At 37.6% G+C, this 22,590-nt stretch overlaps 2 protein-coding genes across 3 annotated transcripts; both read left to right on the top strand.

Annotated features, from left to right (window-relative positions):
- Window positions 1–266: 266 nt before the first annotated feature.
- On the top strand, window positions 267–10,218 carry LOC133520012 (glutamate receptor ionotropic, delta-2-like). The gene is made up of 9 exons (XM_061854253.1): window positions 267–1,385; window positions 1,941–2,068; window positions 2,169–2,262; window positions 2,754–2,910; window positions 3,567–3,788; window positions 3,999–4,107; window positions 4,333–4,517; window positions 5,358–5,462; window positions 6,861–10,218. Exons 1-9 carry the CDS (start codon window positions 676–678, stop codon window positions 6,957–6,959), a joined length of 1,809 nt encoding a protein of 602 aa, XP_061710237.1. The 5' UTR covers window positions 267–675; the 3' UTR covers window positions 6,960–10,218.
- A 100-nt stretch (window positions 10,219–10,318) lies between these two features.
- LOC133520013 (glutamate receptor ionotropic, delta-2-like) lies at window positions 10,319–21,948 on the top strand. Of its 2 annotated transcripts, XM_061854254.1 has the most exons (9): window positions 10,321–11,329; window positions 11,789–11,913; window positions 12,282–12,375; window positions 14,112–14,268; window positions 18,133–18,354; window positions 19,252–19,360; window positions 19,610–19,794; window positions 20,434–20,538; window positions 21,533–21,948. In XM_061854254.1, the coding sequence occupies exons 1-9, from the start codon at window positions 10,632–10,634 to the stop codon at window positions 21,629–21,631; spliced, it is 1,794 nt and encodes a 597-aa protein (XP_061710238.1). In that variant the 5' UTR covers window positions 10,321–10,631; the 3' UTR covers window positions 21,632–21,948. The 2 variants fall into 2 exon arrangements, with proteins under 2 accessions (XP_061710239.1, XP_061710238.1); XM_061854255.1 differs by lacking the exon at window positions 18,133–18,354 and having other exon boundaries at window positions 10,319–11,329.
- Window positions 21,949–22,590: the final 642 nt, after the last annotated feature.

A 22,590-nucleotide genomic window follows, 5' to 3' on the forward strand; every position in this document is an offset into this window, starting at 1 on the left:
AAGACGTAGTCATGCCGTAGCATACCGTGGCAGGGTTGCTCACGCGTTTCGTATGTATCAGGAAAATCTTCGTAGCACAAAGGTAACACTGGCAAATCACACGCTCCTAAAGAGTTAATATTAAGACAAAAGTGGACGACCCGCCCCAAAATCGCCTTTCCATTGAAGCGTAATCCCTATTTTCCAAATATTTTGAACCAATTTAATGTAAGTATATCAACAACAGCTATGCCCCTTCGTATGATTTTTTTAATATATTTATTAGTGCCTATTATAGAGTTCGGAGCATTTAAAAATTTCTTTAGAAATTATTTTTACGCTCCTAACTCGTATAGTAATCAGAATGCTCAATACACATAAAAGAAGAAGAGAATGCTCAATATACATCCAATTGTGTAAACATACTTTCTATAATATAGAGGGAAATGTGGACTAAGTTTGTACCTATGGAGAAGCGGCCGTCCCCTTTCCTCTTTACAACATTTGTTTTAATATGCTTGCTGAACCTGAAACTATTAGTGACGTTATTGCTTTTTAAATTGTTAGCTAAATGTTTACGTTAAGTGCTTTCTATTTGAGCTGCAATAAAACTCGTGTCGTGGAATTTGCCTTTACAATAATGGCAAGCCCATGCATCTATAAAATGCGGCTATATCAGAAGTGCATTCGAAATAAATGGTCAAGATGTTGATACCGTCAACCATATATTTTCCCATTGAAATATTACTAAACACAATAATTAATAACTATTTGCAAACGTCTTTTTGCTTAACGTTTGTCACTGAAACAGAATTAATGATTAACTTACCATTAAACATGAGCTCTATGAGAATAATACCTAATAATTCAGAACTGGTACAGCAAATTTTGGAGACATCGGAAAAAGCTTGTACCGATTACATTATACAAATGGATGAACCTCGAAATTTTATGATAGCTTTTGACAAGGTCAATCATGTTGGGGATGTAAGGAGAAGTGACAAAAAACTCATATTTCTACCGCTAGAAGACGAATTTTACAATCCAAGTGTCCTTACTGATCTTTTGTCGCTGAAGGAAACTGGTTACGTTCCTAATATTTTGTTAATAACACCTACTGGACAAAAATCATCAGACTGTAAAATATACGACATGATAACTCATACATTTGTCGGTGCCGAAGAACAAATACAAGATCCTTTGTACTTGGATCGTTGGGATTCTTGTACCGAAGGGTTTGAAAATGAGGTAAATTTGTTTCCTCATGACATGTCCAATCTATACGGCAAGAAGGTCAAAGTAGGAGCATTTACGTATAAACCATACGTATTATTAGACCTGGAGCCATCTCTGGCTCCGCTAGGCCGCGATGGTATAGATATACGTTTCATAGAGGAGTTTTGCAGGTACTTAAAGACGTTACAATATTTGCCACAACATAATTTGATTTTAATTTATCTAGGTATTTTTATTATTATTTTCGTTAGCTCATATTTAATAATAAATAAATATTATATAGGTCATTCTTACACAAATTGACTAATCCCCATAGTAAGCTCAGTACCCCTAGTGTAAATAAATTCGATTTCCAAACGTGACGTACGCGTTTGCGTTTAGTCTCATTTTGTATTGAATTTCGAAAGAGCGCGCCAAGCGGGACGTTTTGGAAACTCAAAATCCTATACAAAATGACACTTAACGCAAACGCGTTCGTCACGTTATGATGTCGATCAAAGTTACACTAGGGGTACTGAATGCTTGTGTTATGTGTACACAGACAACGATACCTATATATAGATAATATATAAATACTTAAACATGTACATAGAAAACACCCATGACTCAGAAACAAATATTTGCGTAAAAATGTGTGTATTTAATTTTATTGCATTTTTATACCTATACACCGAATGGAATTTATGGTTTTTATAAAAAGTATCACAAATATATAAATATTTTAGGTGGATTAATTGTACAGTGGAAATCGTGAGACCCGACGACGGACAGGAGTGGGGTGAGATTTATGAAAACAACACAGGTATCGGCCTAGTCGGAAATCTGGTCGAAGATCGAACTGAAATTGGAATTAGTAAGCCTTATTACCTACTAGTACTTAAAAATCTTCCTCCTTTGTATATCTTTGAGTTAAAATAAGTGCCCCACCTAAAATAATTTTCGTTTAATTCCAGCATCGCTCTATTCCTGGTACGAAGAATACAGGGCATTGGATTTTTCAGCTCCAATTATTAGAACGGCTGTCACTTGCATTGCACCCGCACCTAGGTAAGTACCTACTTTAGAATGAAATCTGTACTAGATTAGATAAAAAAATTGAGTGATTTTAGTGTCGTGATCCTGAATGTCAAAAATGAGTGAAGATGCGGGTCATAGGTACTAAACAAATTTCCACATGTGAAACATAAAATCGCCAAAAAAAAAAATGTATATAACATTTGGGGGCCCGAAGTAGACGAAACGTAAAAGCCCAGGAGTATTTATTATTTTCTGGATTTTTATTCGTTCTTTTGTTAGTACCGTACCATCTTAATACATTTTTGTCATTCGCGACCACGACCCCAAAATCACCCAGAAAACGGCTGTATAAGTGTCGAATCATATCAGAATTAAATAAGAGTTCATGTAGGATAAAGTGATTTGACATTTATTTTTGTTCTGTCACGACTTTAACTCTGGACCTTGCGTGAATTTGGAAAGTTGCCGTGCACCGACACTTGAGTCAGCAAAAAATATACAGCCTAACAATATTTTTTCAGGATTTCGTCAAGTTGGGACTTACCACTGGTGCCATTCTCCTGGCTGATGTGGATGTGTTTGATAGCCACTTTCTTCTTCGCTTCATTTGCCCTTTTTGTAGCGCAGCGGTCTACTGACGACATTTTCTTCGTTACATTTGGAAATATGATAGGTCAGGTTAGTATAAAAATGTTATGAGAGGAAAATATTTCTTACTTTCTTTTATTAACACTTATAGTAATGATTCTATGATAGCTCTCTCTGTTAATCATGATAAAAAAAATACAAGGTGCTCACGGTCACAAAGCCACAACATAAATCATGCAAGTGGCAGTCGAATAAGGCGCTAAAGTCAAGACAAGTCTGCAAAGATTTTAATAGCACACGCAGTACAAGTGTTGTTTATACGTCATAATTTAATAGACGTTTGACGTTACAAATAGGGAGCGTGCATGAACTGTAGGAGGCAGCACAGGAGCCGTCAGATTTTTGGCGCGAGGCCTAAATGTGAAGAAAACACGTGACGTGTAAATGTACATGCATTGTACATGTATGTTTATGGTTCCGATTCAGGCCACAAGATGGCAGACCCTCCATACGCGCACGGTCCCTATAACATTTGCACTGTGTGTGCTATCATATCAAAATGTTTGCAGACTTGTCTTGGTCTGACTTCTATCGCTGACATTGAAATAAAAAATTGACAACTTTAACGCATGTCAAATTTGAAACAAACTACTCTCGTTATTATTTATAAATAGATTTCATTTTCTATTTAATTTTCATTCGTCATCATTCGCCTATTCACAACCTTGCGTATTTTCGTTTTTTAGAGTCCCGGAGACTCAAGTTCCTGGCGTATACGTAGCATCTCCGGCTGGATGCTAGTGACAGGCCTAGTCATAGACAATGCGTACAGCGGCGGCCTGGCGTCCAGCTTCACGGTCCCCAAGTACGAGGCCTCCGTAGACACGATACAGGATCTGGTGGACAGGAAAATGGAGTGGGGCGCTCCTGTAGACGCTTGGTTATATTCTATGATACTTTCTGAAGAGGTACGGGTTGTTTGAGTGATTTGCAGAATAAATTATATAAAGGCATTGTTTGCTAGGCAATATAAAGGACCAACGAGGCTGTGTATTTCAAACTACTTCTATGAAATTGAAAAGTCCTTCAAAATATGTTGATCGTACTCATTGGAATTACTGTTAAGCTGTGTGTGATTGCATGAAAAACAATTAAAATATACCTAATTTTATTTTCAGCCCCTAATCAAGAGTGCAATAAGTCAATTTAAAGTTTATCCACCAGAAACATTGACAAAAAAGAGCTTTACACGGAGTATGGCGTTCAGCATTGAACGCCTACCGGCGGGTAACTATATGTCTGTCAATAGATAAATAAGTAATCATCATATTTCTATCCTGGTGCCGGCTTCGGAAACTGAATCCCATGAATTGGCGTAGGCACTAGTTTTTACAAGAGCGACTGCTGTCTGACCTTCCGATAGAATACTTTGTATGCTATGGCTGTGCAATATTTTTAAAATGGCTTATTTGCAGGGTTTGCAAATAACGTCTGTCTATCTATGTTGTCTAGGATCCTTCGCGATCGGCGAGTACATAACCAAGGAAGGAGCCAAGAACCTCGAGCTGATGGTGGAGGACATGTATTACGAGCAGTGCGTGGTGATGACGAGGAAGAGTTCACCGTATACCGCCAAGCTTACCGAGTTGGTTGGTCGTCTTCAACAGTCTGGGTTGTTGCTGTGTTGGGAGACGCAGGTGAGGATTTAGACACAAGTTAGACTCAGGTGCTCATTTAGATACAAGGCTCGTTACCCCCTTCTTGGTCAGTATATAACCAAAGCAATACCGAATAACCTCGAGCTGATGCTGAATAAATGTACTACGAGCAGTGAGTGGTGATGATGAGGAAGAGTTCACCGTATACCGCCTAGCTTACTGAGTTGGTTGGTCGTCTTTAACAGACTGGGTTGCTGTTGTGTTTGGACCTGCAGGTGCGGATTTAGTTAAACACGGGTCGGACTCAGGTTATGATTTGGACACGAGGTTCTTAGCCCCCTTCTTGGTCAGTATATAACGAAGGAAGGTACAATGAACCTCGAGCTGATGCTAGAGGACATGTACTGCGAGCAGTGCGTAGTGATGATGAGGATGAGTTCTCCGTACACCGTCAAGCTTATCGAGCTGGTTGGTCGTCTTCAACAGTCTGGATTGCTTCTGCGCTGGGAAACGCAGGTTAGAATTTAGTCACAGATAAGTCAGATCACTAAATTACTGCATAAATCATGCAAATGTTACTTATTCTCGTTATTCTCCGATAGAGCAGAAATTTTTCAAGCATCTGATGACAAAGCAATTATTATAATTCAAAGAAAATTTAAAAAAAAACACATGGAGGTGATCTAATTATGGTACCTACTAGAGGGTGACCATTAGTACCTCATTAGAATGTCTGATAAGATGGAAAGGCCTATGACAACGTGAAGATGCGTTAGAATCGTCTTGATGATCGCATTGTTTATAGAAAATAATAGACGGCTATAAAAACGTACATCAAAAATTTAATATTTGACAGTCTTATCTGAATTTATGTTACAGATCGCTTTGAAATATTTGGATTTCAAAGTGCAACTAGAAGTAAGACTGTCTAGAACAAAGAAAGACATAGATGGAGTTGAGCCGTTAAACGTAAAACAGCTATTGGTAAGTATTAAAAAAAGGAACTGCCTTTAAAAAAACCAACCCACTGAAAAGTACTAAATCATTTTTATATACCCACCCCTATCCTTGTCCAGTCTCTATCCCGTCGAAAAGCAATTTTCTGCCAAAAAGTAATTAATACCTAATAATAAGAAAATGAATAACCATCCTGATAATTACTTAATTTCTTAGCGGTGCCAAACCAACAAAAACATTATTTGCTGCCAAATAGAAAAAATAATACGAGTAGTTATAGTAGGAGTGCAAGAACTTAATGAAATTAATGAGTAAACTATGATTGTCTTTTTTATGCAAGTAAGCGCAGAGTTATTCATTGTGTAAAATTTTGTTCTCTAAAGTTTTGGTTTGGCACCGACTTCAAAAACTAAGTAATTACCAGGATGGTTATTAATTTTCTTGTTATTCGGTATTAATTACTTTTTGGCAGAAAATTGCTTTTCGACGGGATAGAGACTGGACAAGGATAGGGGTGGGTATATAAAAATTATTTTGTACTTTTCAGTGGGTTGGTTTTTTGAAGGCGGTTCCCTTTTTAGGGTTCCGTAGTCAACTAGGAACCCTTATAGTTTCGCCATGTCCGTCTGTCTGTCTGTCTGTCTGTCTGTCTGTCTGTCCGAGGCTTTGCTTCGTGGTCGTTAGTGCTAGAAAGCTGAAATTTGGCATGGATATATCAATCAATAAAGCCGACAAAGTCGTACAATAAAATCTAAAAATTTAATTTTTTTTAGGGTACCTCCCCTACACGTAAAGTGGGGGTGATTTTTTTTTTTCGCTTCAACCCTAGAGTGTGGGATATCGTTGGAAAGGTCTTTCAAAACTAATAGAGGTTTTCAAGAAACATTTTTTGATGAAGTGAATATATTCGGAGATAATCGCTCCGAAAGAAAAAAAAAATGTGTCCCCCCCCCTCTAACTTTTGAACCATAGGTCCAAAAAATATGAAAAAAATCGTGGAAGTAGAGCTTAAGAAAGACATTAAATGAAAACTATAGCGGACATGATCAGTTTAGCTGTTTTTGAGTTATCGCAAAAAGTTTTCCCTTCATAGTAAAAAGACTTACTTTAATTAGGTACTGATTATGCAAATTTACCTATTTGTTTAACTCGGGTGAAAGGTACCGTTTCATCCCTTGGTTAACAATTTACTATACTTTAAGCTCCAGTTTAGCTTATTGTGACGGAAGAGTAACTACGGAACCCTACACTGAGCGTGGCCCGACATGCTCTTGGCCGGTTTTTTAAAAAAGATATCAAATGAAGTTATTTTGGTTTTGCCTTTTTTCTATTTTTTATTATCTTTTTTATTTTATTTTTAGGGGACAAAAAACAAGGCAACGAAAATAATTTTCACCAAGTTAAGGTTTTTTTTTTGTCTTTCAGGGTATCTACTTGCTTTACTTTGGAGGACTCTCTATATCAATCGTAGTTTTCATTGCGGAATTGCTCATTAAACGCGGTAAAGCTGTAATAGTTATATAAATTACATAATATAGAATGTGATTTATTTATATTTGTATCTACATATGATGAACGTTTATATTAGTTTGCACTTTGCCTGTTTGGACAAAATAAATCCAAAATTTTCATTGCTATTTCTGAACATTTGCTCTACATGGAATGGTATTAAATGACATAAATGATAATGATTGAATTATAATGACGCTAACTTGTATTTACTTTTTGAAATACTAATTATTTATTGTTGACTTTTATCTTTATGTAAGCATATGACATTCGCATTTTTTTCTATTTATATGACATTTGTATCAGAATAAGCTTGAATTGATGATATTGTTTTGTTAATTTTTAAATGATTTAATGTGTAAAATCTAATTCATGTGGAGTGACTTGGTTCAGCACTGTATACTTACACGTGATTTTAAATCACAAATAAGTTAAATTGATAGTTATTTGTTTTACAAGGTGGCAAAGTTGTTGTTTAACCGCTCGTGCTAATATTGATACCCGAGTAAGCGAAGGATTCCAAAACTCGAGAAGTGGCATCGTTGCGAGAGTTTCAAGGCACGAGGGTTAAACAAACTTTGCCCCCGAGTGAAATACAAAATTTTTCACCACACCAACGCCAGGAAAATACTCATCATGAAATAACAAAAAAAAAAACAAATCAAATCCAAATGAACGTAATAAAAAACATCATTTAAAACTTCATTTAATAGTTAATTCTACCAACAACATAAGAAAACAACTCAAAATTTGGATCTCATTACTTTGCCCTACATGTGGATAAAATGCAACTTTCTCATTAGTCTTTGAAAAATCAAGAGGGCCGTTACCAGTTGGTGTTCTGAAAATGAAATGTCATAGTCTTAAAAATTATACGTTACCAAAAATACAAAAAGATGATGTTATTTAAGATGAGGGCTGGTCATTTTTGTCTTTGTACTACTAGCTAGTATGTAACACGTATACTGTACGTCAGTTAATATGTCTGGTAACTTTACCCGCTGAAATAAATATTGGATAATATTATTTTCTGTGCGTTGATATATGTCAATCGAGAGGTTACCCTAAAGAGTAAAGTAAGGGTTACCTGAACAAACCGAAACGTCTGCATTGTACCATAAATTAATTGGATGTAGGTAGGTCACTTCACTCACTACCAGAACTATACTTTTAATGTTAAGAAATGTTGTTTTCGATGTACGACATACCATAGTTATTTTTGCAACAAGAGAGAAAAGTTGGTTTTTCTTGTGAGTGTTGATTTTGAGTCCCGAGTAAGCGAAAGATTCTATAATTGAATCACGAGCGAAGCGAGAGTATACAACTTTTCACCTCAGTAGTGAGATCATATTAAAGGTTAAAAAAATTCAACATCAACTAAAGTTAACCACGTTTATTTACATTCATGAATGGAAGGCATCATCATTATGATGAAAGCTTCTAGAAATATTCCTGTATTCATGGCCTTCACTAAATTAAAAAGCTACTTTCTCTCACTCCCTGGAGTGACGAAAGTAGGCTTGTTCGAGCTGCTGAGGTGAAAAGAATATGGCAATATATAAGAATAAGAATATATATGAGGAGGCAAGTGTCATGGGGCCTGGTACAACTCGCGATGGTATTTTCAGATAAAATATTATATTTAGCATAGTAGTTTATTTATTAATTAAGAATATATTCAAGTTTTATTTTAATGATTATTGTCTATACCATTAATTTTACGCAATAAGCAATATTTAATAAGAATTTGGTACGTGTTCAAAATAGTCTTTCTCGCAAACGTGTACCTGCCTGCAATTATACCTAGTTATGGCATTTACGACGATGCTGTCAACTAACACCGTTCATTTGATTGCAGTGTCTTGCCGAGTGAGCATTGAATCTATTTTATTACGGCATATCGGTAGTGATTATTTAGTAGTAGTAGTTAGTATATCAAACCACAAAAAGTGATTAAAAATTCTTTTTGGATCGAATTAGTGCGAAAGCCTAAAAAATTATAATTTAGAGAAATATCGGTAGATAAAACCGACTCGGGCTTCACTTATTATTAGGTAAATAAGTATTAGTTATCCATAGGAGTAATTTAGTGTTATTTGATCAGCAATTTTATGTTTTATTGTTATTTGATCAAGATAATTTTGTAAATAATCAAGTAGACTGAAACGATACCCAATCATATTAAAAAGACATACTAATTGTTATTCATAAAATTTATTTGATGGGCCAGTGTAAACGAAGTGACTTCAAGCCCTTCATTCACAAACCCGCTAAGATCTATTCCCCAGTATAAATTGACCGGTAGATTCGTAACAATTGTGGGTACGCGAAGATCATAAGATAGTGGCTACTTTAAGCGCACTCTGAACGATGTTGTCAATGATGGTTACTAAACAGCTTCAATTTTCTGAGTACATAATGATATAATGAAACATACTATTACCTCGTCAATAAGATACACATAGCTTAAATAAGTAATAAAACGGCCAAGCGAAATATTTCTGAATTTTCACGTGGGTTCCCATAAATTATTATATTTATTATGATAGTCAAGTTAAGATAGTGGTTGTCGTTGTATTCCCACTGTCGATGTGCCTCTACAAATCTATGAGTGGCCCTACGAGCGTAGCTAAGCAGTGAATGAGGAACTCGTGACACATAGAATTGTAGGGGGCGCATGTACACGTTTCGCTATAAGGGTGCTACGAGCTACGGCGTAGCTCACGAAGCGTTTCTTGATAAGTATACATATAATATTTTATAATTTTTACAGTACATATGGTGCTACTTTATAGCACTAGTGCGAAAATTAGCATATTACGTTACTGTGTCGAACATTTAAAGGGCCATATGTACTGTAAAACGTTGTACGTTACATGTGCGAATAGGCAATTCGCAACTCGTGTCGATTTAAAACATTTCCTTCGGTCGTGTTTCAATTTATCGCCACTCGTTTCGAATTTCCTATTTTTCGCACTTGTATCGTAATGTACTAATATGTTATTGTCAGAAGAGTAGAATATTATTCTAGGGCTGATGTTTAGTAAAATAAGATCTTTAGATTTAGAATTAATTTACTTATTGTATTATTAATACATTTATTTTAAACGTTGTTGCACATAAAAAAGAGTACAACAGGCGAACTTAATGCCACTAGACATTCTCTACCAATTGTACCTTACTTAAGTAAAATGTATATGCAACTATGGAATTATTGGATTTATTAGTTATTTCTCGAATAAGATTCGTCGGTCTATATGTTAAGTTTTATGTCCAGGCTTTTATCACTAGACAACGGGAATTATTGTAATTTACGTTGTAAAAAAAAAAAAAAATAGACGCAATAATCCCATAGTATAGCAATTAATTTTCGATCTTACAAAATCTGACTAACAGGTATAAAAATTTAGGATAACATTATTTTAACGCTTTATTTTAACTTTCTTTACTGCTAACATATTGACTGTTGAACCTTGATGTTTTTATTAAACCCGTTGCAATTACATTACTTACTCACTGTTTGAGTTCATAAGTAAACACGTGTTGTTGAGTTGTTTACCTGAACTTATCCAATGGTATATCATTAATAATGAACGTCACAATCTGATGCTTATAAAGGTCTAAAAGTTTAGTGCTTTTAAGAAGCACGGCTGCTTTCTCCGACATCACAAGATAATCTAAATCAAGATGATAATGCCAAGTAAACTATTCCCCGTTGAAATATTACTCAACATATTAATAAATGAGCATTTACAGGAATATTTTTGCTTAACGTTTGTTACTGAAACAAAATTAACCGTTAACATTCCTATAAATATGAGTTTAATGATAATACAGCCCAACAATTCAGTACTTGCGGAACAGATTTTGGATGCGTCGGAAAAAGGTTGCTCTGACTACATTATTCAAATGCATGAACCTGAAAACTTCATGATAGCTTTTGAGAAAGTTAATCATTTAGGAGACATAAGGAGAAGTGTCAAGAAACTTATATTTTTGCCCGTTCAAGATGATATGAACAACAGAAGTGTTCTTACAAATATTTTGGCGCTAAGAGAAACTGGTTTTGTAGCTAATATATTGTTGGTAGTACCTTCTTTACAAAGCTCAGGCGACTGTAAGGTATATGACATGATAACTCATACATTTGTCGGATCCGATGAAGATGTACAAAAACCTTTGTATTTAGATCGTTGGGATTCTTGTACAGGACATTTCGAGAGAGGAGTGAATTTGTTCCCTCACAACATGTCGAATTTATACGGCAAGACGGTTAAAGTTGCCGCGTTTACGTATAAACCATATGTTTTATTAGACCTCGATCCATCTTTGAACTCTCTAGGCCGCGATGGCATGGAAATGAGAATTATCGATGAGTTCTGCAGGTATTTTTAATGTTTCATTCATATGTTTTACCCCAATTTTTCACATCACAAAAATTTGCTAAAATAGGACGCCTTTTTTCATATAAATTGATGTCGTTGTTGATTTTATTTTCATTGTAGTCTTCTGTGCATCTTGCTCTTACTAACTGGTACAAAAGAGATACGGCTGCGAGTAATAAGATATCAAATCTTTGTATTTAAGTATTTATATATTATATATATCGTTGTCTAATTACCCTCAACACAAGCCTTATTGAGCTTACTGTGGGACTTAGTCAATTTGTGTAATAATGTCCTATAATATTTATTTATATTTATTATTATTTACATTATTAGTGCGTTGCCATGGTAACCCATACGACTTCACAGTTCATCGACTGTTAATATTAGTCTAGTACCGTTCGAGAAATGGGCCCTTGGCATGAAAACTGAGCGTGGTCCAACACTAACTCATTTTAGGTGGGTGAATTGTACCGTGGAAATAGTAAGAGATGACGAGCACGAGTGGGGCGAGATTTATGAGAATAATACGGGCGTCGGGGTTCTGGGCAATGTGGTTGAAGATCGTGCCGACATAGGGATAAGTAAGTCGATTCCATTATTTATATAGGTTAAGTAATTAACTTTTAGGAACATGTAGTATTGGAATCCTGCACAAAGGCTTCTACTCTTCCTTCCTAATTTGGATTTGGCCTGCGATTTTGTTAACGAATAATTTGTATTATGTTTCTTAGTTAAACGATTAAGATTTCAGTCCTAAATTAAACCACCTTCTACTAAACAATAAAAAAAAAAACAGCTGTTGTTGCAGCTGTAGTTGGGTTTAAGTATTTACACTGTTTACTTGTTACAAATGCAAGTACCTATAAATTATAGAATTTTGGTTTTTGTAAATATGTTCTTTTTGCGCTTTATAGTTTTTAATAACCTGTTATGTTACTCTAACTTTCAGCGGCGCTCTATTCCTGGTACGATGAATTCAGAGTGTTGGACTTTTCTGCTCCTATTATTAGAACTGCTATCACTTGCGTCGCACCGGCACCAAGGCAAGTAAAATTAACATTTACAACATACTAGCTTGTGAAGACTCGTAGATATAAGATAATTGCCGTGCCCTACCAGGGCCCATGTGAAATAGACTATTAAGTAACACCTGTGTGTGTGTATGGATGCAATAAATATACGAATGAACGAATGACTCTCTTTATTCTCCAAAAGCTTATCAGAAAGTTGTATTTTATCCATAAGAGTGGCAAAGTAGTTTGGAGAATTTTTGAGTTGGCTGGTATATTGAGTTTTAAGTGTGGGGAAATTTTTAGTGTTTCACTCGATTGCAATGTTTGTTGAACCCTCGTGCCTTGAACGCCGCAACGCTCAATATTCCACCTTTCGGACCACTAGCTACGCTCATGGCTCGATATTAGAATCTTACGCTTGCTCGGGTATCAATATTAGCACGAGGATTTATTACACAACAACTTCGCTCCCTTATAAAACAAGTAACTATTATAGAGAAATATGAAATAAAAGAATTTTCTGTCAAATTATTTAATAGTATTTATATTTGACGACCGGTCTGGCCTTTGACGACCGGTCTGGCCTAGTGGGTAGTGACCCTGCCTATGAAGCCGATGGTCCCGGGTTCAAATCCTGGTAAGGGCATTTATTCGTGTGATGAGCATGGATATTTGTTCCTGAGTCATGGGTGTTTTCTATGTATTTAAGTATTTATAAATATTTATATATTATATATATCGTTGTCTAAGTACCCTCAACACAAGCCTTATTGAGCTTACTGTGGGACTTAGTCAATTTGTGTAATAATGTCCTATAATATTTATTTATTATTATTATTATGTCTGTCTTTTACAAATTCTCGGGACCATGGGGTCCCGGACATTTGGAGGGCGTGCGTGGGGCCGAAGCCAACACGTAGAGGCCCCTTGTAATAAGACAATTTACTCTAAATGTAACGTGACACCAACCGACGATTATCCCTGTTCACACTATAGCAGTGCACCCAAGGACAAGCCCCGGTTAGTGTAGGACTATTGTAAAAAAAAGGGTACCAAAATAAACCGGGCTATTGGGTTGAGTTGCAAGTGGACTGGTAACCGGGACTATGGAGATTACTATGGCACCTGCCCTGATCATATGTTTTAAAAACACGACAAAATGGGCAGGTGGTGACTTGCCAACTCACAATATGGGTCCCCGAAAACGGCCGCTCGCACAGAGCGACAAGGGGACAACATTGCGTGAGCGGCTCAGGGTGTCGAGAGGTGTACGCCGCTTTCTACCCAGTGGCTGTAAGCAGCCACTGTGCCAACTCGCGTCTTATGCAAATTTCACTTCCACCCTGCGAGCATATAGCTCTGACACCCCACTCTGGACGGCCGGTAAAGGCAAGCCAGAGGTGAGAGTCCCGCGGCCCCTGCTCAGTGTTCACTCCAGCCGGCCAATCAAGGCAAGCCGGAGAGAGGGGCCTGGCCGACTCTCGGGGGTATGGGACCCAAGGGACGTCACTTCCCATTCAGCTCGCCACAAGCTGCCCTGGGGGCTTATTATTATTATTATTATTATATAAATAACTACTATGTTACCATGAAATCAGATCACACTCCTTCATATACATCAGCTAAAAAAAAAGCACAAATAGAAAATTATCAAGTATCTATTCGAAAACATCAAGACAAGTTTCCATGGGAAAAAGTACAGAATGTAGCAATTTTCAAAAATTTCCTTCTCAAATAGTAGAATATGAGTTTATATTTTTTTTTAGAATTTTGACAAGTTGGGATTTACCCTTGGTGCCATTCACGTGGACGATGTGGATGTGTCTAGTGTTTACCTTCTTCTACGCTTCGTTTGCCCTTTCCATAGCCCAGCGCTCTACCGATAATGTTTTCTTAGACACTTTTGGGATGATGATCACTCAAGTAAGCTGATTTTGTACGCAGAACTGTTTCTATTAGGTAGATTTTTATAAAATAGTTTAATAGTTTTAAGTTGGTGTTTAAGTCGCGTGTAAGTATCATAAAGTTGCTTTTTATGTTCTAGACAACTACTGGTTTTCCTGAAAAGAGTAAGTAGGTACTATGTGTTTTTGCTAACACAAAGTAGTTCTTCAATAAACGATTGCTGTCCCTTTTTGGTCCCTATATTTGATTGACGCATACACTGCCTGCGCGACCTTCTCGCTACTCTGGTAGCAGACAGCGCGTTTTTTCCGCTATGTAGCGAAAAGCACGAACGAACAGAGAACTTAGGGGTCGCGGCAGTAGATGTGTTAAGGGTTAAACTAGGAGAAATTGAGTTAGTAGCTCAAATGAATTAAGAGCGGCTGACCCGTTTTTCATACCGCTGTGGCTTACGCATTTGAATGCTGTTGTGTACAATTAACAGTGCCGGATTAACCATTAAGCAAAATAAGCACTTGCTTAGGGCACCACGTCTAGGGGGGCACCAAAATCGTTGGCAAAAAAACGGGTAGTTTGTACATGAACCTTTGTGCGTCGTGTACAGGGCACGTAAGCGCGTCTCCAACGCAGGCCTTTGCCCCTACGAGGAGGCCCATTCCATCAAGCTTGCAATATGCTGATTTTTTCCTCATACTTTACCCATTGGTTCGTGGTTGATTTTTGATTTCCAGAATTCTGTAAATCTGTCAGCCTTTGGGCCAAAGGGCCTTACAGCTTAGGACACCCAACGTAGAGCTCAATTTTAGAAAGCTATTTGGCTTCAACCCTACGTGGAGCTTGTTCGTCAGCCTTCTCGGAGTGTCGAATTTAATAGTAGATCTACACTTTTGTCTTAATTTATAATTATGTCCTGTCCGAATTTCGCTCTCTTGCAACTCGGCCTTCGGCTTCGCACCGAAGTCTTAACAGGTTTTCGAGGATCGGAATTTGTCACTCATGCTGCCCGAGCTCTTGCACACCAAATTGGTTTGCGACGTATTGCACAAGGCCAAGCTGCAGAGCCGCGATCGTACGAACTAATTGTCAAAGTTGTATGATAAAAAAACTGATGACGGAATCAAAGGCTAAAGTGCCGGTTCGGGGCCCCACGAAGGTCGAAAACCAAAAGCATACGGTTTTATTTGAACCAAAGGTTTCCTTTAGCAGAATTAATCTTTGTTTTCCTAAGATGTAATTTTTGATTCAGGTTTATTTCAGCTTCGGCGAAGTGGGTCAGTCGGATGATTTTTATAGATTAAACTCTCCTATGTCCTTTCTGGGGACTAAACTAATTATCTCTATACCAAATTTCAACTAAATTGGTTCAGCGGTTGAAGCGTGAAGAGGAATATTAAAAAATCAATGAAAATTTTACATGTTTCCACTTCGAAATGGTGTCAATGTGATACCATACTCGTAAATGAGTTCGGCATTCCCGATTTATACGAAAACGATACCAAACATAGCCTACTAGATTAACTCATGTAGATATCAAGATAAAGTTGAGAGCCCACCCCTCTCCTCTAAAGATGTACACTACAAAACTTGGTGGCTTCACTTCTTAACTAAATCAACCCTTGGGTCCTAACTCCTAGGGGCGAATCCTGCCAAAGGAAATCCTCGGTTCGAAACGCCTATTTAATCGGCTGCAACTAACTCTAATCAAGTGCCCGTTTGAGCGAGACCAAATGCCGAGCAGCAGGAGAGTCATGATCACATTGGTTCGATTTCCTTAGGTCTTATTCATACTCGGCTTTTTACTTTATGCAAAAGTTGGCTTTAAGCCTCACATAAACTTGGTCATTTGTCCAAATCCAGGCTTTCGTCTCGCGGCTGGGCATTATGCCTTGTTTACAATTCGCCATTGGTTTTTTTTTTTTTTTTTTTTTTTTTTTTGTTATAGCGCGCCGCCATCAGACTCTCCAGGCGTCTAACCTTATGAAGACCTCAGCCTTCGGCCTCATTCACACAATTTGTCAATTCCAAGTTCTGCTTTCTTGCAGCGTGGCCTTTGGCCTCATACATAAAAGCGCCGATCCGACCGCACTTTCAGCCTTATGAAGAGCTCGGCTTTCGACTTAGTTTTTTAAGACACTTGGCCATAGATTCTTGCCAGAGCTCGGCCCTGCTGAAGCTCGACCTTTGGCCTCACATGAATGCGCTTCTCAAAAAACCTCTCTTTGCAACCCTTTGTGGAGCTCGGCCTTAGTCCTCGCTTACACTGGGTATTTTTTTCAGTCAGTTACAAAACCCAGCTCTCTCGCAACTCCGCCTTTAGGTCTTGCTTGGAAGCGCCAAGTGGACACTCCGGATCTTCAACCTTATGAAGAGCATGGCCGTTGGAATCGTTTTTTGACTATTGCCACCATTGGTTTAATTCCAAGCACTGCTATCCTGCAGTTCCGCAAGATTGCCCGCCACGGTAGAAACAACTGAAGGTCAACCGCGAACTACTTTCAACGTGTTGTCTCCCCGTCGCACGTACGAATTTACAATTGCCTCTGGGCCTTAGTCCTTATGTAACTTTCGGGTTACTTTTAGTCATGTTACTTCTAGGGTTTAATTGTGAAGTGAACCAAAGCAGGTTTTAATCACATAGTTAGCCGGAAAGGCAAGTACACAATCATAGATATAGGTAATTTCAGTCATTAAGTTCACGCATGCTTTGATAAAGGTGACATTAGGATGGCGACTGCACCAGCATTACTGTTGCAACGTTACTGCTGCAGCACTGTCAATTTCCTTAATAAAATAAGTAATGGATTGAAAATACAAATTGCAGCAGTAATTCGACCATGAACGTCATTTAATTTACCAAAAAAAAATCAATGTTGTCAATGTAATCTGGATGAGCCTAGGCAGACGGGGCACCAAGATCTATAAATGCTTAGGGCATCAAAATTTCTTAATCCGGCACTGACAATTAATAGAAAAAAACAGCTAGGATATTCACTTTCTGACGCCCTACCGTTTTATGGTTACCCTGAACCTGAAAACAAACAACTTTTCCAACCATCCATTTGCAAATATTAGGTTTAACGCTAATGATGCCATATAAAGTTTTTTAAGTTTGTGTGCCTGAATTATATGGCACTGAGGTACACAGTGCCCCCGATCGCGGCGATAGCTTATTCTGATAGCGGAAAATAGTCATTTACCATCGTCATCGGTTGGTGGTTTATTTTATAGATAGATGGAGTAAGGCATGTCATAATACGTTTCTACTCATTTGGGTCATTTATTTCTCGACACAATGATATCAACATCGAAATAAAAGCTTGTAAAATAATTCAAGTACCGTCAAACTAGCCAACTTTGCCCGCTTTTTTTTTTAGAAAAACACGGTTTAAAAAAAAAAATCTATGAAAGGCTAACGATTTTTCTCGCCTACGAGTACCTATTGCATCCATTGTAATCATACGCATAATGTTGTTTGCATAAAGATTTTTTAAACCACTTTTTTTGGCTATTTTGAAGGTGAGTAAAGTTACTTACCTACTTAACTACGCAAATCTCCGGTTTCAAAATTTGACTGAAAGATTACTAAAACATATTAAACCAAAACTGTTTATTATAAAAGCCGAATACGGATTTAACTTTTTATGACATTTTCTGGCTCTAACCTTTTCCGCATATTCCGAAATTAATGCAAAACTTACGCCTTGCGATGCTACTTATAAGTGATAATCCCTATGGCATATGCTGCACACTGCTCTACTCGCTAGCGATCCAGTATCACTAATTAATTAAGCGTCTCCCTCGCACTTCGGGTTCGAAAATTATTTTAATTTGAAATGGGAAAGTCACCGCTGGACGTACGTACTTATAGGTAATGCTTCTCAGACTCGCGAGGACGCAACTTCATGGCGCATACGTAGCATCACCGGCTGGATGCTAGTGACGGGCCTCGTCATAGACAACGCCTACAGCGGCGGCCTGGCGTCCAGCTTCACGGTCCCCAAATACGAGGCCTCCATAGACACGGTGGAGGACTTGGTGGATAGGAAAATGGAGTGGGGCGCTACGCATGATGCTTGGATATTTTCTATTATGCTGTCTGAGGAGGTATTGTTTCGTTGGTTTCTTGACATAATTTTGTGTATTGCAGAGCGTTATTATCGCAGTCGTAAACATTTTTCAGTTGGTTCTAGTTCTAATATATGTAGACTTACTAGAGGGACTATAGTTTTATTGTGCTTCTAGTACAGCTTCGAATAAAAGGCATGCCCCGTTTATTTATATTAAATATTTGCGTTTAGCCGTAGCTGGATCTGAAATTGAAGTTATCCTTAACTTTCAAGTAAAATACTGATATTTTTTGTCCTCAAGGGTTTGATTCCTCCTCATCTGATTTTAATAACTGTTTATCAATTTTATCATGGATATGATCTAATAAGCTGTTAACAGTGACATTTCTAGTTGAAATGTGTGTCTTAGCATGTGTATCTATGTGTGACTTAGAATACCTATGTATGTATATATCCGATATCGAGCAGTCACTTTTTGCCATAGAGAAATAAGAAGTACATAGTGTGCTCACTCCATACATCAGTTTTGGTATCAAAACGCTTACTCGTATTATTTTCGTAGTCGACATCTAGCATCGAGTAACCGGAACTCTATTTTCAACTCCTAAGTTTACTCTGGTTATAATATTAGCTGAAAATCGTTGAGCATTAGACTTTTTGTTTGACGCGATATCTATCTATTGTCGAGTAGCAGTACTGAGAGTTCTGCTACTTGACGCTAGATATGTAGACTACGAAAATAATAGTATTTTTGGTAACAAAACCGTTGTATGGAGTGAACACTCTTGGTCTTCTTAATTCTCTTTGGTAGGTGCATACTGTTTATTTATTTAATCGTTATTGCACAAAAGATAATACAAACGTTCAAAAGGCGGACTTAATGCTACAAGTTTACTAGTAAACCAGTTATAAGTATTTTGCCCTTGCCTTACAGCCTTTGATCAAGAGTTTGCTCAGCCAATTTAAAACTTATCCAGCGGACATATTAAGGCAGAAGAGCTTCTCAAGAAGTATGGCTTTTAGCATTGAACATCTTCCAGCAGGTAAGCTGAGTTTGACTAAAGATCGGACATCCGTTAAGATCGTATGATGCTAATTCACGCCTAAATATTGCGGTGATTATTTTTATTACTGGCAAGGTGATTTTTTAGTGAAGGCATCGGCTTAAGCAGGTGAGGTTTCGCCGCACAAAAATGGCGCATCATGTTACCTTGCCAGCATTAAAAAAAAAAACAATCAAATCAGATTTGGTATGGCCGAGTATTTACTAAAAATATTAATTTATGGCCTAGGATACTTCGCGATTGGCGAATACATAACCAAAGAAGCAGCGATGGACCTCGAAATAATGCTTGACAAAATCTATTACGAACAGTGCGTTGTGATGTTGAGGAAGAGTTCTCCGTATACTGCGAAACTCAGCGAGTTAGTTGGTCGCCTTCACCAGTCTGGGCTAATGCTGTCTTGGGAGACGCAGGTTTGGATCATAGTAATACTTACACAGATGTGACCCATATGGTTTTTCGGTGAAGGAAAACATCGTGACGAAACGGGACTAATCCCCACAAGGCCTAGTTTTACCCTCTGGGTTGGAAGGTCAGATTGCAGTCGCTTTCGTAAAAACTAGTGCCTACGCCAAATCTTGGGATTAGTTTTCAAGCGGACCCCAGGCTCCCATGAGCCGTGGCAATATGCCGGGACAACGGAAGAAAGAAGAAGGAATAAGGCCTTTATAAGGGCATCTGGGACTCAGGAGGCTATATACACTGTGGTCAGGGAAGAATTTGATGAGAGCATGCAAGAAGTGGCGACCCGACGCAAAAATCTGCGCAGGGGGCGCCACTAGCACATAATTAGGCCCTATCACTCTTGCATATTCGAGCGATAAAGAGGCAGATAAAGAAATGTCAATTTTCGCGTTTCGTGGTGGCCTCTAACAACATCAATGTCATAGTAAATACTTTTCAAAAAACTATTATAATATGTGGATGTGCTTGCTCTCTGGCGGCAGAACTTTGCAGTAATACCCCCTATTTGGTGCGATGGTACAGCTAGCTGGTACTGCCGCTGAATGTACCACCTAGAGACTATCTAACCTTACCTATATTTATTACAGGTGGCTTTAAAATATCTCGATTTCAAAGTACAATTGGAAGTAAGGTTGTCTAGAGCAAGAAAAGATTTGGAAGAAATTGAGCCGCTAAGCATAAAACAGCTTTTGGTGCGTACCTATTTTTAATATAGTCTTGAACTACATTTATAAAAATTAATGAGGCGCCATTCATTTATTACCGTGTTTGACCTGCTCCTAAATCTATGCACGAAAAAATAAGAATAGGCCGGCCTCCCCCCGTTTAATATTTATTAAGTAAGAATCTAAAGGGTAAAATGAATAAACGTTTGGTTTTTATATTATTTTTTCATAGAAACAAGTTTAGGAGCTTTTATCTCATCTAGCTGGAAATCGTTTTAATACCTCCATTTGGTCCTAAGTGCGTGTGCATAAATGTTTGATCCTTTTCAGTTTTCTTTGCTTGAAGCTTGAAACGCTACGTCCTCTGGAAAATTACTCCCAAGGCTCCAAAAATTTATGCACACCTTCGGGATTGGGCAAACTCGGATTACACTCATTCAGGCCTAAATGAAGGTATTAAAACGATTTCCAGCATGCTGGGAATTAATTCCTCAAAACGCTTTATTCGGATCTAATTTTATTGGTCTATTAGTAGATAACTGTGAAATATAAAGATGGATATAGTTCGTGTCATCCACGATGACGAGCAGATTTGTCAAATCTGACCTTTACGAGTCTAATAACACGACATTACGAGTCAAGGCACGCGTCTTTGTGAATGACACGATCTATTGGCTGATTATATGAACTTGGGAAGAATCGGTGAAGGCTGAGTGGACGTCCGACTTTCAATCCGGAGGTCACGGGTTCAAATCCTGGCTCGTATCAATTAGTTTTTTGGAAGTTACGGTGAAGTGAATCATTGTGAGGAAATCTGCATACATAAGCGAAGATATTCAAAGGCGTACCTATGTGAAATTACAAATACGCATTGGACCAGCGTGGGGAGAGGACTACTTAAATCCCAAGCCCTCTCGCGAATAGAGGAGGCCTGTGTGAGTGTGGTGAATTAAAGAAAAATAACCGAAATGTCTTAACTATAGCTATTCGTGTAAATTATTATTGTATGTATTTTTTTCAGGGCATCTACATTTTTTACTTCGGAGGAGTGGTAATAGCACTTCTTGTTTTCTTCGGGGAATTACTCTCTAAGTGCAGCAAACCTTCAATAGTGTTATAATTATTACCTTATATTATCCTCCTAAGACCCAAGGACCTGCCTATAGTACTCTCCTTATTCAGGTCGAGGAAATTTAAATCATATCCAATTGGAGCAGAGTTGCATTTGTTTTGTTTCGTTCAATTTTCAAACTAAACAAAATTCAACTCTATTCCCTGCACTATAGCTTCTAATTTCAGTGGCAATTTTGGAATTTTAATTTGTATGGAGGTTAATAATATGAACCGAGATTTATATGTATATACCTACAGTGGAATATAACTAAGAGAAACAGGGATAGCATAAAAACGTAAATAAAATAAAATTTTATGGTGTTATTTATTTTTTAATTGAACTACTTTAATACTATTTACTAGTTTTGTATACCGAAGCAACAATCTTTAGATTTTTCCTACACGGAATAGTGAAATCTAGCGAGCAATTAGGTAAGCTAACAAAAAATTGGGTTATAATCATAAATCTTAAGAGGGGGCGTAAAGCCAGGTAATTACAAAGGAACAAAAGATATGCCGCGCCGCGTGAAACTTGCGATGGTAGATTTAACTATCGTGCCTGTTTTACCTCAATATCTCAAAAAGTATAGGTAAATTTAAAACTGGAAAAATGTACCGTCTCACCCAAAGACTTGAACTCATGACACTGCATCTAATGAGAATGAATTTTTACCACACTGAATAGTGACATCTAGCGTGCAATTAAGCAACTAAACAATAGCTGGGGTCATTGTTCCGAGAAAAATCTTAATAGCGCGATTCAGGTTTTTTTCTACACGAAATAGTGACATCTACCGAGCAATAAGGTAACTAAACAAAAGCTTGGCGTTATGGAAGGTGGAGGTAAGGAATGATTATATGCTCTTTGGTGTTTACTTTCTATATACTTACTTTACTCTTTGGTGTTTACCGGTGTTTACCCCCTCGTGCAGTTACGGTCAGGGCGGCTACCGGGAAAATCGAAAT

This window comes from Cydia pomonella, chromosome 7, assembly GCF_033807575.1.
Source record: "Cydia pomonella isolate Wapato2018A chromosome 7, ilCydPomo1, whole genome shotgun sequence".
NCBI classification, from domain to species: Eukaryota; Metazoa; Arthropoda; class Insecta; order Lepidoptera; family Tortricidae; genus Cydia; species Cydia pomonella.